The following is a 16,175-nucleotide window of genomic DNA, read 5'->3' on the forward strand; positions in this document are numbered from 1 at the left end:
TCTGTGACTGGAGAAAGGATGGAATTGCAAAACGGTGACAGGAAAAGAGTGAAAAATGATTTTATGTTTCACCAAACATAATCGAGGAACTATATTTACATATATCCAAGATACATATAAAAGGGAAACAAGCAGGAAGAAAATGTGAAACATCCCAAGAGATCCACTCAGTGTGAATAAATAGATCTATTTCTGTGTTGTGGGTATTTGTTTATGTGTATGTACATACACACACATACACTTTGCATGTCTAATTGCACTTGTCCAAATAAAGTATTTAATTCAATATACATATAATAAGTATACCATATTATAACATTGATATTAAGATGGACCAGTTTATTAAAATTGTCGTTCCTTTCTATGACATTTCATGATTTTAATTTTGTAATTTTCTGTAAGGTAGTCATTATGAATCCCCAATTGAAAGGTTATTGTATAAAGGGAAGGACCCAGGTCCTTCCGATTCTCTTTTAGATAACATCTCTGCAATACAGTAATTACGCAATATGCACCCATTGTCTACTTCAGGAACCTCAGCAACTTTCAGACTTTTAAGACTTCAACTCCCACAGACAACTTAGGAATTCTGGGAGTTGAAGTCCGTAAGTCTTAGTTACCACGTTTAGAGACCTTGGTCTAGTTCAGGGGTGTCAAACTCGTGGTATCACATTATGATCACGTGACATATCACAACTTCCCTTTGGCTAAACCAGGGGTGAGCGTGGCCAGCACATGGCACTGCGAGTTTGACACCCCTGGTCTAGTTAAGCCTGGAGCTCTGATGTAGCCACCAAGTTTCTTGAAGTCACTTCTTGGTCACTTTGAGTTCTGGAGCTCCAATCGCATGGAGTCAGGTGTGGGCTCTGAAATTGAATGAGATGATCTCAAAGATCCCCTCACGGTATCCTTCCGTTCCGTGATTTTATGGAAGATTTTATGTTTTAGTCTCCAGGCCTTTATTCAGCCTACTGCTAATCTCTGCACTTTTTTCCAAAGTCTCAACATCTGGATGAAGTATTCCAGGTGTGTTCTTACTAAGGCTTTATAGAGCAGGACTAATACTTCATGTGATTTTGATTCTATGCCTCTGTTTATACAACCAAGGATTGTATGCACTCTTTTTATCTGCTGCCACACACAGGTGATTCATGCTTAAGTGATCATCCATTCCGACTCCAAGGACCCTTCACAGTTACTGGTTTTGAGCCAGGTTTTAGGTACTGTTTTTCCTGCCCAGGTGTAAAACCATTTTTTCCCTCCACATTAAATTTAATTTTGTTGGATTTAATCTTGTCTCATTTGGATCACAAAGGCACAATATGCATATACATAAAGAGCTATAGACATGGTGAGGCAGTGGCTAGAATGCAGTACTATAGGCTAATTGCCCACAGTCAGGAATTCGATCCTGACCGGCTCATGGTTGATTTAGCCTTTCATCCTTCTGAGGTCAGTAAAATGAGGACCCAGATTGCTGGGGATCGTATGCTGACTTTGTAAACTGCTCAGGGTGTCGTTAATCATTGTGCAGAGGTATATAAGTCTAAGTGGAATTACTATTGTTATATAGTTTCTCACGAGCATGAATCCATTTATGAGAAGACAGACATCCATTCTGAGCAAAGGTCTTTCCACATTCCATGCATTTATACGGCTTCTCCCCTGTGTGGATCCTTTTGTGTATGCTTAGGCCACTGTTACGAGCAAAGGTCTTTCCACACTCTATGCATTTATACGGCTTCTCCCCTGTGTGGATCCTTTTGTGTATGCTTAGGCCACTGTTACGAGCAAAGGTCTTTCCACACTCTATGCATTTATACGGCTTCTCCCCTGTGTGGATCCTTTTGTGTATGCTTAGGTCACTGTTACGAGCAAAGGTCTTTCCACACTCCATGCATTTATACGGCTTTTCCCCTGTGTGGATCTTTTTGTGCATAGCAAGTTCACAGCTACGAGTAAAGGTTTTCCCACACTCCATGCATTTATATGGCTTCTCCCCTGTGTGGATCTTTTTGTGCATATTAAGTCCACTGCTACGAGTAAAGGTTTTCCCACATTGCGTGCATTTATATGGTTTCTCCCCTGTGTGGATCATCTTATGGGAAATAAGATGACCTCTTTGAGCAAAGGTCTTTCCACATTCCATGCATTTAAATGGCTTCTCCCCTGTGTGGATCCTTTTGTGTATTCTTAGGCCACTGTTATGAGCAAAAGTCTTTCCACACACCATGCATTTATACAGCCTTTGTCCTGTGTGGATCTTTTTGTGCATAGTAAGTCCACTGCTTTGTGTAAAGATTTTCCCACACTGCGTGCATTTATACGGCTTCTCCCCTGTGTGGATCATTTTATGGGAAATAAGATTATCTCTTCGAGCAAAGCTCTTTCCACACTCCATGCATTTATACGGCTTCTCTCCTGTGTGGATCATGTTATGGGTAATAAGATTATCTCTTCGAGCAAAGGTCTTTCCACATTCCATGCATTTATATGGTTTCTCTCCTGAGTGGATCCTTTTATGAGAAATAAGATTACCTCTTTCAGCAAATGTCTTTCCGCACTCCATGCATTTATATGGTTTCTCTCCTGAATGGATCCTTTTATGGGAAATAAGACTACTACGTCTTGTGAACCTGTTACTACATTTTCTGCATTTGTATAGCTTCTCCCCAGTGTGGATCCTTTCATGGGAAGTAAGTTGCCTACTCTTTCTGAAACATGTTCCACATTCCAAACATTTATAAGGCTTCTCTTTTGTGTCAATCACTTTTTGAGATGTAAGGGACTCATTTCCAAAAGAAGGAAGAAATCTCCCATTGCAATTTTGTCTTTTTATAGGATTTTCTCCTTTGTTTTGGGTTAAATAGTGTTCTTTTACTTGTAATTTAGTTTTGATTAGCTTCACACTTTTTCCAGTATATTTTCCCCTTATTTTTCCTTGTTGGACAATAAAGTCTTGCATCGGAGCATCAGTGAAAGATGAGCTTTCTTCATTCCAATTTTTTGACTGGTTTTTCTCATGGCTTTTGAATTCCATTTGAATTCCAAACTTCTCCCTTCCATCTTTAGCATTGATCACTTGGAACAGTTCACAGGAATCTTGATTCTCCTGCCCATTATTACCTTCAAAGAAAAAGAGAAATGAAAATGATAACCTGGTTAGAGAAAAAGATCAAATTGTAGAAAATCAAACAAATTTCCGGTTGTTTGCATGCTTACAGGGGTGTGATATATACATGATGATTTCTAAATGCGTGAGTCATGAAAGCTTTGAAAACATCTAAAAAACATATCTTTCTTTACAATTATCTATATATATATGCAAATCTCACTCAGTCAGTTTTGAGTTAAGGAATATTGAAGGGAAACATCCAAGGAGGATTAAGGAGAAAACGAGAATTATTCAGGTGGGTTAATTTCAGGCTTGTGAGAACCGAAACAATTTTGAAACAAGCTCCTTCATACCCGGTGTACCTTGGAGCAGCTGCTCCACAGAAACTGGCAGGCTGGACCCCCATTCGGCCTATTCCTTGATCCCGGCGATGAAATTTTGGAACGAAATCCTTGCTTGAAGCCTCCTATTGGCTTATAAACGCTCTTTGCACTGAGACTGCATAGGTTGGGAGGCTTCAAGAATGGCTATTTCGCTGCTCTAATTTCTTATCGTCTTTAGATCTCTGGCTGGATCTGGTACAGGCTTCAGTTTGCAGAGAATAGAGGCCTAAACTACTTTAGTGCAAGATCACACGAAACCAGTAATGGAAGATCTCAGGCTAATAATCTCGCAGTACTTTAGGGGTGTGTTCTTTTAAGAACTGAGGACTGCATGAGATCTAGGGCCAAAGTCTTTGAAAACAAAGAGGCCTTCCTTCTGTTTGCAAACCATTTTGCCCTGGATCTCGTGCAGGCCTTGGTTAGCAGAGGCCTAACGTACTGTAGTGCAAGATCACGTGAAAACAGTAGTGCGAGATTTCCCACTACTGGCCTCACAACTTTAGGCCTCCTTTTTTTTCAAATGCAACAAAGCAGGCAAAGGAACCACCAGCTTGCTACATCATCACAACCTAAGTCCCGGCTGGGTGGGATGGGGGTATAAGTAGGGCAAATGTTGTTGCAGTGACTCTGCTGTCATTCAGAAGTGTGAATGACAGTTGTGGTGCAACAACATTTGTAATTTCAGGACTGAGTCTTAAGTACTTGGGAGTGGGCTAGGTCATAAATTGGAATGGTTTCCTTCCATGGAGTACAAGAAGGCCAGATCCTTTCCTTCTCCCTCCCAGGAGATGATATCTGATCAATGATTTTTTAATTAAAAAAAAAAAAACTAGCTATAATCTGTCTTCTTGAACTCTCTGATTGGGGACTAGAAAATGCTTACCCAGAGAGACCACGTTCCTATGGTTTTCAAGCATGACTTCCGAATGCAGAGCTTTCTGGTCAGGATCCAGCTGAGACCATTCCTCCTCAGAGAAATACACAGCCACCTCCTTGAAGGACACAAGATTCTCCTGAACACGGAAAAAAGAACCAAACAGAAGGATTCGCAAGATCTGTTCATCTTCATCAATGATTTAGACTAGGGGCAGAAGGGGAACTTATCAAATTTGCAGACAAGACCAAATTGACAGGAATACCAACACTCCAGAAGATAGGCTCAAGATATAGAAGGATCCACAGATTGGACCCCATCAACCAAAATGAAAAACAACATTGATAAATGTTCTACATTTAGGAAAGAAAACCCAAATGCACAGACATAGAATTGGTGATACCTGGCTCTACAGCAGTAAGTGTAACAGGGAGACCATGCTGACGTCAGAGCAAGACGGTTGTGGTGAGCGGAGGTCCGTGGAGCCCAACTACTTTCTGCCTGCCTGGAGGATCTTCGGAGCCAATGTTACCCCGTCGAGATAACTAAGAAAGGAAGTACTTTCTGTCAATCACAAGTAGACAGGTGTCCACTTTGTTGGATCTGGAAAATCTTCCTGACAGGCGGAGAAGAAGCCGGCCATTAATGGCTAAACTGGAGCTGTGACAGACGGGACAAAGCAAGCACAGAATGAAGCGTAAAGTGAAGCAATGGGCTGGATCTGGGTAAGAATTGTCTAATTTCTACCCAGAAGTTAAATTTAATTCTCCAAATACGTTTAAGAAATGAGGGACTCCAGAGAGGAGGAGGGAAGGCACAGGTTTTCCCCCTCCAAGGAATGCAGCGAGTGAAAGTTTTCAGCTGATTACAAATCCATTGAAGTAGACCAGTGATGGCTAACCTTTTTGTCGTCGCGTGCCAAAAGCGGGGGAAGTGCAGGGTGGGTTGTGTGTGCCCACACTCATAATTCAATGCCCCCCATGCAGGCATGTGCACACACACACACACACCGGTCCTCCCGCTTTTGGCACGCAACGGCAAAAGGTTACCGGTGGGCCTGTTTTCCGCCCTCCCCAGGCTCTAGAGGCTTTCTTCGAGCCTGGGGAGGGCTAAAACAGCCTTCTCCACCCCACCCAGAGGCCCTCCGGAGGCCAGAAACGGCCCATTTCCCCACTTCTGATGATCCGGAAGATCCAAAAATTAGCTAGCCAGCACGCGCATGAGCGCTGGAGTTGAGCTAGGGCAACGCTCACATGCCCACAGATTTGGCTCCGCGTGCCACCTGTAGCACGCGTGCCATAGGTTCGCCATCATGGAAGTAGAGAGAGAAGCAACTGGAAAATTAATTTTAAAATGGAAGAGAAAGCCTGGACTGGGTATTTTAAAAAGATAAATATAATTCAAAGCATGCATATGGATAAAAGTATTTTTAATGAGTTATTTCCCCTTAGTAGTGGGCTACAAGTGAAAGTTTTCTTTTTTTTTCACTGACTTACCAACTCATTCTGGAAAAGTAAAAGACAGTAGGATGACATCTACTGACCAAAGATGATATAGAAGAGATTGGATAATAATTTGTTTGAAGTGGTGTAGGGTTTCCTGCTCAAGCAGAGAGTTGGACTAGAAGACCTCCAAGGTCTTATCCTATCCTATCCTATCCTATCCTATCCTATCCTATCCTATCCTATCCTATCCTATCCTATCAACAAGGAACATTTTGGAAGGGACCAGACTGAATGTATACACTTTGTTTTCAGAACTGTTGCACCTGGTGTTTAGAGACAGATTGAAGATAGAGTTGTGTTTTTCTATTTAACTATCGTGGGAAAACCGAGATAGGTGGTAGCTGCAGAAAAGGATTCCCCTCGAATTTTTGTGGATTATAAATACATTTGAATGCTCCAAGGGAAAAATGGAAGATAAAAATTGGTTTTGAGAACATGGGAGGAAGACGACTTTGCGTATAGCCTGACATCTTGGAACACCAGAGAATTAGACAGGGGACTCAGCAGGCCTTGTGGATTATAAATACTTTCCTTCACTCTTTGAACTTTTATATAAAGGAAGGCCTGGGTGGATTGACCTTGTGGATTATTGGGATTAGCTTCGATAATGTGAAACTTTGGAGTAGTAAAGATTGGGGATTCAGCGGGCTTTATGGATTACAAATACTAATTGTCCGAAGATAAATATCCAATCCCAAGAGATGTACATGTGAGATTTGTTAAAAAATCGATAACAGATGAAATTCTTAACAATACAAGAGATGTGTCACCCCTAAAGGAATTTTTTTTGGGGGGGGGGGAAATTCTCTTCTTTATTCTCTATTACAATACAAGGGTAGTTACAACAATTGGTAGTTTTGAAACAGATACTAGGAGAGTAAGGGACCTACGGAAACAATATCAATTCTTAACTACAGTGCTGATTAAATATAATGTAAACTTCAGATGGCTGATACCCAAGGAAATCCTAGTTACTTGGCAGGAAAAAAGACACAGACATGAACATTGGATAAGGCAATGGAATTCTATGATCAGTATCTAAAAATGGAAGAGGGGATGGGAGAAATACTATATTTCTCGTCGATCTCGCCTGGCTCCTTGGTTCACCGAGGAGCTGAGGGAGATGAAGCGCCGGAAAAGACGCCTGGAGAGTGGTTGGAGGGCCAGCCATTCTGAATCTGACCGAACACTGGTAAGGTCTCATATTAAGACCTACCTGGTGGCGATAAAAGTGGCGAAGTATAACTATTTTGCCACTCTTATTGCGTCATCAGATAATCGCCCGGCCGCCCTGTTTAGGGTGACCCGCTCCCTGCTCCACCAGGAAGCGCGGGAGGACCCCTTGGAGGGTAGAGCCGAGGATTTTGTACAGTATCTGTATGACAAAATCGCTCAGATTCGGGAACATCTGGACTCTGACTGGGTAGATTCAGCGGGGAGGACAGAGGCAGGTCTTGTGAGTATTATCTGGGAAGAGTTTGATTCTGTGACGCCCGAAGACGTGGACAGGATACTGGGCAGACTGAGCGCAGCCACATGTTTACTGGACCCGTGTCCCTCCTGGTTGGTGCTGGCCTCTCGGGAGGTTACACGAGGCTGGCTCCAGGGGATTATAAATGCTTCCTTGAGTGAGGGTGTCTTCCCTGCCGCCTTGAAAGAGGCGGTGGTGAGGCCTCTCCTCAAGAAACCTTCCCTGGACCCGGCAGTGTTGGCAAATTATCGTCCAGTCTCCAACCTTCGCTTCGTTGCGAAGGTTGTTGAGAGTGTGGTAGCGCGACAGCTCCCCCAGTACCTGGATGAATCATCGTATCTGGATCCGTTCCAGTCGGGCTTCAGGCCTGGGTACAGCACGGAAACGGCATTGGTCGCGTTGGTTGATGATCTCTGGAGGGCTCGGGACAGGGGTTGTTCCTCTGTCCTGGTCCTATTAGACCTCTCAGCGGCTTTTGATACCATCGACCATGGTATCATGCTGCACCGGCTAGAGGAGTTAGGGGTGGGGGGCACCGTCCTACGGTGGTTCTCCTCCTTTCTCTCTGACCGGTCGCAGTCTGTGTTGACAGGGGGGCAGAGGTCGACCCCGAGGCCCCTTGTATGTGGGGTGCCACAAGGGTCGGTCCTCTCGCCCCTTCTGTTCAACATTTATGTGAAGCCGCTGGGTGAGATCATCCGTGGTTTCGGGGTGAAGTACCACCAGTATGCTGATGATACTCAGCTGTACATCTCCACCCCGGACCACCCCAATGATGCCCTTGAAGTGATGTCCCGGTGCCTGGAGGCCGTGCGGATCTGGATGGGGAGAAACAGACTCAGGCTCAACCCATCCAAGACCGAGTGGCTGTGGTTTCCGACATCCCGATATAGTCAGTTGGTGCCATCACTGACTATTGGGGGCGAGTCACTGGCCCCCACGGAGAGGGTTCGCAACTTGGGTGTCCTCCTGGACTCACGGCTGTCTTTAGAAGAGCACATGACGGCCGTGGCCAGGGGGACTTTTCATCAGGTTCCCCTGATTCGCCAGTTGCGTCCCTTTCTGGATCGGGACTCGTTAAATACGGTCACTCATGCTCTCGTTACTTCCCGCTTGGACTACTGCAATGCTCTCTACATGGGGCTCCCCTTGAGGAGCACCCGGAGGCTCCAGCTGTTCCAGAATGCGGCCGCGCAGGTGGTTATGGGAGCGACGTGGCGCTCCCATGTGACCCCCCTCCTGCGCGAGCTGCACTGGCTCCCGGTGGTCTTCCGGGTGCGCTTCAAGGTTTTGGTTACCACCTTTAGAGCGCTCCATGGCATCGGACCGGGGTACCTACGAGACCGCCTTCTGCTACCAATAGCCTCTCACCGACCAGTACGCTCCCATAGAGAGGGGCTCCTCAGGGTGCTGTCAGCCAAACAGTGTCGACTGGCGGCCCCCAGGGGGAGAGCCTTCTCTGTGGGGGCACCTACCATCTGGAACGAGCTCCCCCCAGAGATACGGAAGATGCCGGACCTGCGCACGTTTCGCCGTGCTCTCAAAACTTTTCTATTTCAGCAAGCTGGCCTGGCCTAACTCCCATCTTTTAAATTTCTAAATTTTTTAATTCATGATTTTACAAATTGGGTGTTTTAATCTGTGTTTCGGCCGAAATATTTAATAATTTTAAGGGATTTTTTAATATTTGTATTATTTGTATTTTATCTTGGCTGTTCACCGCCCTGAGTCCTTCGGGAGTAGGGCGGTATAGAAATTTGATTAATAAATAATAATAATAATAAATAAATATATGGAGGTCGAGAAGTCTCAACTGTAGAAGAAAAGGGTACACAAGATGAAAGCAAAGCCTAGAAAAAAGAGTGAGCAGAGCAAGAAGGAGCGAGAGTGAAAGATCAGAGAGAAATGAGAACAACTAGGAGCATAAAACCTAAATATAAGTGAAACAATGCAAGAAGAAACAAAGATACTCTCACTCAACATAAATGGACTGAATTCCCATATAAAAAGAAAAACAATATTTATGAAATTGCAAAGATTAACATTAGATATAATATCATTAGAAGTACATATTAAAACACCACAATAAGCTATCGGAATATCCTAAATTGGGGAAGTTAGTCTTTTCGCTATTGCACCGAGAGAGAAGAGGGATGCCCCTATATATTAAAGAAACAATATACGCTAAACAAATTTTCAAAGATGAAGAAGGGAGAATTTTGATGGTGGAAGTGACACTAAACCAAAAGCTGTTCTGCCCCAGCTCCAGATTCCCAAGGATATTGACACACACCAACAGTCCTTATCAAATTTATTAAATAGCAAGAATAAACCAAAGTCCGGCAAAGGTTGGCAACCAGCCCAAAAAACAAGATACGACAAACCAAAATACTCTGATAATAAATACGAGTTGTTTCCAGCAAGAAAGCACTAGTTGCGTGCAACTTAAATAGGCTAAGGGAGTGGCCAATTATCCTCAAGCCCTACTCTCAAGTAGACCTCCTCCTCCTGAGTAGCCACTCCTGCCTTTTGGCAGCCCTGCGTACTCAAGCATTAAGGAGAGGCTCCTCCACTTTGGTCTCTCCACTGGAAGGAGCCTCTGGAGGTTCTGAAGGCCCTGGCTGAGTCTCTGCCTCTGGCACCACATCCTCTTCAGCCTCCTCGCTGTCCGACGCAAGTGCCGGCTGCGCAGTCTGCTCGTGCGACACCACACCAACCTCCTTGTCGGGATCAGCCATGATTCGTGCAGGCCGCTGGCGGGCCACAACAAAAGCAGATACTTTTAGTTGCTATCTTTGCACCTAATCATAGAAATAGAATAACAGAGTTGGAAGAGACCTTGGAGGTCTTCTAGTCCCACCCCCTGCCCAGGCAGGAAACCCTACACCACTTCAGACAAATGGTTATCCAACATCTTCTTAAAAATTTCCAGTGTTGGAGCATTCACAACTTCTGCAGGCAAGTTGTTCCACTTATTAATTGTTCTAACTGCCAGGAAATTCCTCCTTAGTTCTAAGTTGCTTCTCTCCTTGATTAGTTTCCACCCAATGCTTCTTGTACTACCCTCAGGTGCTTTGAAGAATAGTTTGACTCCTTCTTCTTTGTGGCAACCCCTGAGATATTGGAACACTGCTATCATGTCTCCCCTTGTCCTTCTTTTCATTAAACTAGACATACCCAGTTCCTGCAACCGTTCTTCATATGTTTAGCCTTCAGTCCCCTAATCATCTTTGTTGCTCTTCTCTGCACTCTTTCTAGAGACTCAACATCTTTTTTACATTGTGGTGACCAAAACTGAATACAATATTCCAAGTGAGACCTTAGCAAGGCATTATAAAGTAGTATTACCACTTCATGCGATCTTGATTCTATCCCTCTGTTTATGCAGCCCAGAACTGTGTTGGCTTTTTTGGCAGCTGCTGCACACGGCTGGCTCATATCTAAATGGTTGACCACTAGGACTCAAAGATCCCTCTCAGTTACTACTATTGAGCAAGGTACCACATATACGGTACCTGTGCATTTTGTTTTTCTTGCCTAAATGTAAAACCTTGCTTTTTTCAATGTTGAATTTAATTTTGTTAGACAGCGCCCAATGTTCAAGTCTGTCAAGATCCTTCTGTATCTTAAGCTTATCTTCTGCAGTGTTGGCTATTCCTGCTAGTTTGGTGTCGTCTGCAAATTTGATGAATCCCCTATCTATCCCCTCGTCCAAATCATTGATGAAGATGTTGAAGAGTACTGGGCCTAAAACAGAGCCTTGGGCTACCCCACTGCATACTTCCCTCCATGTAGATGCAGACAAACCAAAAAAAAGGAACATACCAGAAGACTCTAGGAAAAGAATATAAAAGACTTGAAGCGGAGTTACAAAAAGAACCACAAAAGGCAAATCTAAAGAATCAAATGGAAATAATTAAACATACGTTAAATATAATGGAAAAAGAAGAACTGGCACAACAAATTAAAAGAGCAAAACATATTTTTTTTTGGAAAATGCTAATAAACCAGGAAGATGGCTAGCCTATAAATTGAAGAAGGAGAAAGAGAAAAAATGGATAAGTAAATTGCAGGATGAGGAAGGTGTCAGGGTTCCAAGTAACACCCCCAACGAAAGAAGACTCTGAGGTACATTGCCCAATGGAAAACAAAAAGAATATAATCCAGGAGTTTTATAAGAAGCTATATGATTATGAAAAAAATCCAGAGGAAAATATAATACAATATTTGGAAAAAGCCAACATCAAAAGTGCAGGAAACAATGAAGATGTTGAATGAAAGAATAACAATGGTAGAATGAGTAGAGGCAATTAAAAGACAGAAAAATAACAAAACACCAGGCTCTGATGGCCTTCCAATAGAAATCTACAAAGACTTACAAAATACATTGAGTGTGTCAATGTTAGAGGTATATAATGAAGTGTTTCTAGAAGCTAAGATACCAGATACATGGACGGATGCTAATATCACCTTAATTCCAAAAGAAGATTCAGATTTAACACAAATATAAAATTATAGGCATATATCCTTATTAAATGCAGACTATAAAATATTTGCTTCAATAATATCCGAAAGACGTAAGAGATTTCTGAATGAGTTTATACATTCTGACCAAAATGGGTTTTTACCTAAAAGGCAAATTAGAAACAAAGTAGTGGATTGGAGGCGAAAACATATAAAGTATAACCTTGATTACATGCTCTACATCGCCATTCTCTTTGGATTTAGTAGTCTGCTTTATTTTTTAATATGATTTGCTTATTTTTTAACTACAGGTTATAAACGAGACTTTTTCAAAATGGTAATGTGGCAATGTGAGCATTTAGTTATTTTTCATTAGCCTTGCACAATTCCAAGTCAAAGAACAACCCTAGATGATAGGCTCAAGATCCAGATGGATCTTGATAGACTTGAACACTGGGCCCGATCTAACGCAATGAAATTCAATGTAGAGAAAAGTAAAGTTTTACACTTAGGCAAGAAAAACCAAAAGTACACATATGGACTGGGTGAAACCAGGCTTATTAGCAGTAACTGTGAGAGGAACTTTGGACTCTTAGCAGGGTGGATTTGATTTAAATCGAGTTGATTTAAATCACAATTTAAATCATGATTTAAATCACTAGTAAAAAGGCTTGATTTAAATCAACTCGATTTAAATCATAATTTTTAAAGAGCAACTGTCATCTCTGCTACTCCTTTGACCCACTGTTGACTCACCGATAGTCCCTATGTTGCAGAATATACAGCCTCATGCTACATAACTAAGCTCCATTTCATGCTGAATAAACTAAATTATTTATGTATTTTAAATAGAAAACTATCTTACGATAGATTTTTACCCCAAAAGTTTTTTATTAAAATAAATTCGATTTAAATCAAAAAAATCCGATTTAAATCAAAAAAATCCGATTTAAATAAAAAAAATCTGATTTTTTTGATTTTAAAAAAAAAATCATTGATTTTTATCCACCCTGACTCTTAGCAATTCCTGCCACTGTGATATGTTTATTCCTAACTCTTGGAAGGATTTTAAAAAATTGCTTCTGGCAAACTCAAAGTTGGAGGAGTACCTACCAGAACAAGCTAACCAGATGCTATGCTGGCTGACAATAACTTGAACCTGCTATTGTGATGTCCACATTGTGGAAGAACACAAAAATAACCCACTCCAAACAAGGGGTGGAAATAGAAGGAGAGCGCACTCTGCACACCCACTTCACTTCCTGAAGGAAGAATACAAATCTAATAACTTTTCCCTTTCTTACTTGATTTGAAGGTTCAACCACTGTTTGATCTCCGTCATAAAACCCAGAAAATTTCATTCTTTGTTTTTCTGTAAGGAATAAAAAATTTCAAAATAAATAATTTTGAAATGAGCCTTGGTGGCGCAGCAGACTAAAGCACTGTTAAGTAACACCAGCTGCCTGCAATTACTGCAAGTTCAAATCTCACCAGGCTCAAAGTTGACTCAGCCTTCCATCCTTTCGAGGTAGGTAAAATGAGGACTCGGATTGCGGCGGCAATAAGCTGACTTTGTATAAAAAAGAACACCGCTTAGGGGGGGCCGAAAGCCCTACTAAGCAGGTATATACAAAAGTATGAAGGCTACTGCTTAACACATTGTAAGCCGCCCTGAGTCTCCGGAGAAGGGCGGCATATAAATCGAACTAATAAATAATAAATAAATAAATAAATAATAATTAACAAAATAGGAGGAAGTATTCTATAGAAGAGAAGAGAGTGAAGGTAGGACAGATGGGTAATCAGAGGATCTTCAATTACCTCCTGAGGTGTTTCGATTTGGATCTTCCCAAAGGATCCTCCTCAAAAATAGCTCCTGAAGGGGATTTGATGGATTCTTCTTTCCCTCAGGATCTCTGATCTCCACAGTGCAGCACTTCAAATAGGAGGAAGGAAAAAAGAAGCAGAATTAATGTACATCACGGGACATAAAGTGGATTCCTATATTCGGAATGCCACCTCAAAGCCCCCAATATCCATCAGTGTGGTTGAGTGAGAAAACAATGGAACAATGTCCTAGAAGAATAGGTGGGACATCGCCATATATTATGAATGTCAGAGAGGTTTGGGAAGGAGGGGTGAAGTATTCAAACAGATTCTCTATTCTCTTTTGAACTCTTACCTGCAACTCCTCCTGCTCCTTCTGCTCCTCCACCTGGCTCAGGAGGAAGCCTTCCACCAGGGCCACCGCCTGGGAGCTGGTCTCTGCTCCATATTCCCGCACCCAGCTCTCCATCTCTGGGGGCAGAAGAGCCAGGAACTGCTCCAGAACAACTAGGTCCAGCATCTGCTCTTTGGTGTGATTTTCTGATCTCAGCCATCGCCTACTAAAGTCATGGAGTTGGCTGCAAAATCCTCGGGGACCCTCAGCCTCCTGGTATTGGATGAAGTTCCAGGGCTGAACTGAAGGGAGGATGGTTTCCTCCTCCAGGATCTCCTGCCCAGTCCTTCTCCAGAGCTTTCCCCCCTTCCCAGGCTGAGCAGCTGAAGGGCCTTTTCCGCTTCCCTCCTTTCCAAAAGGTTGTGTCTCCATCCTTTCTCTGTCCTGCAGAGCAACTGCAAATGGCTCCAAGGACTCTGGTGGGTCTCCAGATGCCTTTTCCTTCACGGGACCATTTCTGGTGCTCCACAACTGAGCCCTCCAAGGGATTCCGCTCTTTTTTTTTCCCAGCAAGAGAAAATTTTGGTTTGCAAGGATTTCAAATGGTTTCGACTTTGTGTATCTGAGATGGAAGGAAAAATAAATATTAAGAATTAGAAAGTGGAATTGAGCCACTGAATAACCATCTGAGCCTCTGCAAGGCTGACCCTCCCCTCCCCACACTCGGGCTCTTTGCATGGAGAGGGCGGCAGGGGAGCATGGGACCCGGGGTGGAAGCCGGAGGAAGGCCGGGCGTGGGTCTCTCCCTCCTCCGCCTCCCTTTGCCCGGGAAGAGCCCCCAACTCACCCGGGGAGCGTCTGGATCTTCCCCCGCCAGACTCTCCCGCAGCCTCTCCGCCTCTTGCGGAGCCCCAGGGGTTAAGGAGAGCGAGTGTGGCGTCCTAGAGCGGCAAGCGTTTGTGATGTCATTTCCTTCCCAGCCTCCTCAGGAAAGGCAGCTGTGACGTTCGCCTTCCAGTGGACCAATGGGGAAGCGCATGACGTTACCTTCTCTTAGCAGAAGGCTCCCCCTCGTGGATTGCACGCAAAGGGCCAGGATTGTAGAAAAGGCGGGAAACAGGAGCGCGTCTGAGGGGAAGGGAGAGGGCAGGGATGATGGGCTTGAGAGTAGGAGAAAGGCCCCTCTCCATTGCTCCCTGGCAGACAAAGGCTTCAAGGTCTCCAGAGGGGGCACTTTCTCCATCTTCCTCTCCTTCCTGTCCAGGAATCGTCTGTGGAGATGGAGAAAAATCTCTCTCGAGTTTTTGAACTTGCTTCCCTCAGAAACAGCCGCCCTGAAGGCTGAGCAGAGATTGGAGGAGGCCTCAAAAGGGTCCAAATCCTGTCAGAAACAGCCAGGTGGCCAGAAGAGAAGGACCAGGAGGCTCTCTGGGAAACACAACTTGTGTCTTGCGGTTGTTGAGAACTTTGGTCTTAAGTGGAGGAAGATGGGACACAACCACAATCAGAAAAATGGAGATTTCTATCGGTTTTCATTTCTTTAATTCAATATATGGAGCTGCCCTTCTCACTTTCATGGCTCTGGGTGCCTAAGAATTAATTCTCAGCTATTTTAATAAAATAAGTTTGTTCAGGACTGAATTGAGTTTGGTAATCATTACTTGGGCCTTGGTCACAACAGTTGGACTAGATGCATGTATGTTTCTTCTGACCCTTCCATTGTAGGATTTTACACTCGTGTGCAAATCAAAGCGTACACCCTGTTGAAATGTTTGACAATTTCACCATATTTCACCACAAATATCTGATCTTCATTTAAACGATACATAAGGGGATATAATAAAATACATATTGTGACATTTTCATTTGGTAGGCAACCTGGTGTTTACCGGTTCTGATGTCTGTATCCTTGTCTCTGAAGTCTCCTCATTTTTTCCTACTGGCTTTATTTTGAAGTGGGGAGGAGAGGACCTCCTTCTTCTGTTCCCTCTCCACTGTCTCAGGGTCTTTTCCTCCTGGATGTAGATTTTTCCATCTCTTCTCGGCTAGGTCCTCCTCAAGCAACATGGTACCTAGACAATCATGTATGACTTTCCCCTCACCTTCTCCCCACTGAATGGGTAGCTAGACTAGGGTTGTGGTTACCTTCCGGGGTGGGTTCTACTTACCTTTACTACTGGTTCGCTCATGCTTGTGTGCGCT

The 16,175-nt window shown here is 43.4% G+C and overlaps 2 protein-coding genes across 5 annotated transcripts in view; both read right to left on the reverse strand.

Annotated features, from left to right (window-relative positions):
• LOC132710762 (uncharacterized) overlaps positions 1-16,175 on the reverse strand; it is a 139,707-nt gene that overhangs the window by 50,382 nt on the left and 73,150 nt on the right. The gene's annotated exons all lie outside the window — the stretch shown is intronic.
• On the reverse strand, positions 36-14,935 carry LOC117662530 (uncharacterized). 2 transcript variants are annotated; one of them, XM_034411955.3, is made up of 6 exons: positions 14,821-14,935; positions 13,995-14,595; positions 13,634-13,748; positions 13,117-13,184; positions 4,382-4,511; positions 36-3,126 (listed from the first exon to the last, which is right to left on the reverse strand). In XM_034411955.3, the coding sequence occupies exons 2-6, from the start codon at positions 14,403-14,405 to the stop codon at positions 1,547-1,549; spliced, it is 2,304 nt and encodes a 767-aa protein (XP_034267846.3). In that variant the 5' UTR covers positions 14,406-14,595; positions 14,821-14,935; the 3' UTR covers positions 36-1,546. The 2 variants fall into 2 exon arrangements, with proteins under 2 accessions (XP_034267846.3, XP_087740981.1); XM_087884855.1 differs by lacking the exons at positions 13,117-13,184; positions 13,634-13,748; positions 13,995-14,595; positions 14,821-14,935 and adding an exon at positions 4,776-4,891.

This window comes from Pantherophis guttatus, chromosome 2 (genome assembly GCF_059756535.1).
Source record: "Pantherophis guttatus breed Tessera chromosome 2, ASM5975653v1, whole genome shotgun sequence".
Taxonomy (NCBI): domain Eukaryota; kingdom Metazoa; phylum Chordata; class Lepidosauria; order Squamata; family Colubridae; genus Pantherophis; species Pantherophis guttatus.

Coding starts and splice junctions, on each gene's coding strand:
- LOC117662530 (XM_034411955.3), bottom strand. CDS start 14,405: ATGGAGACACAACCTTTTGGAAAGGAGGGAAGCGGAAAAGGCCCTTCA. Junction 13,749..13,994: donor AGGAGCAGGAGGAGTTGCAG/GTAAGAGTTCAA, acceptor TCCTATTTGAAG/TGCTGCACTGTGGAGATCAG. Junction 4,512..13,116: donor TGGTTGAACCTTCAAATCAA/GTAAGAAAGGGA, acceptor TTCCGTGTTCAG/GAGAATCTTGTGTCCTTCAA.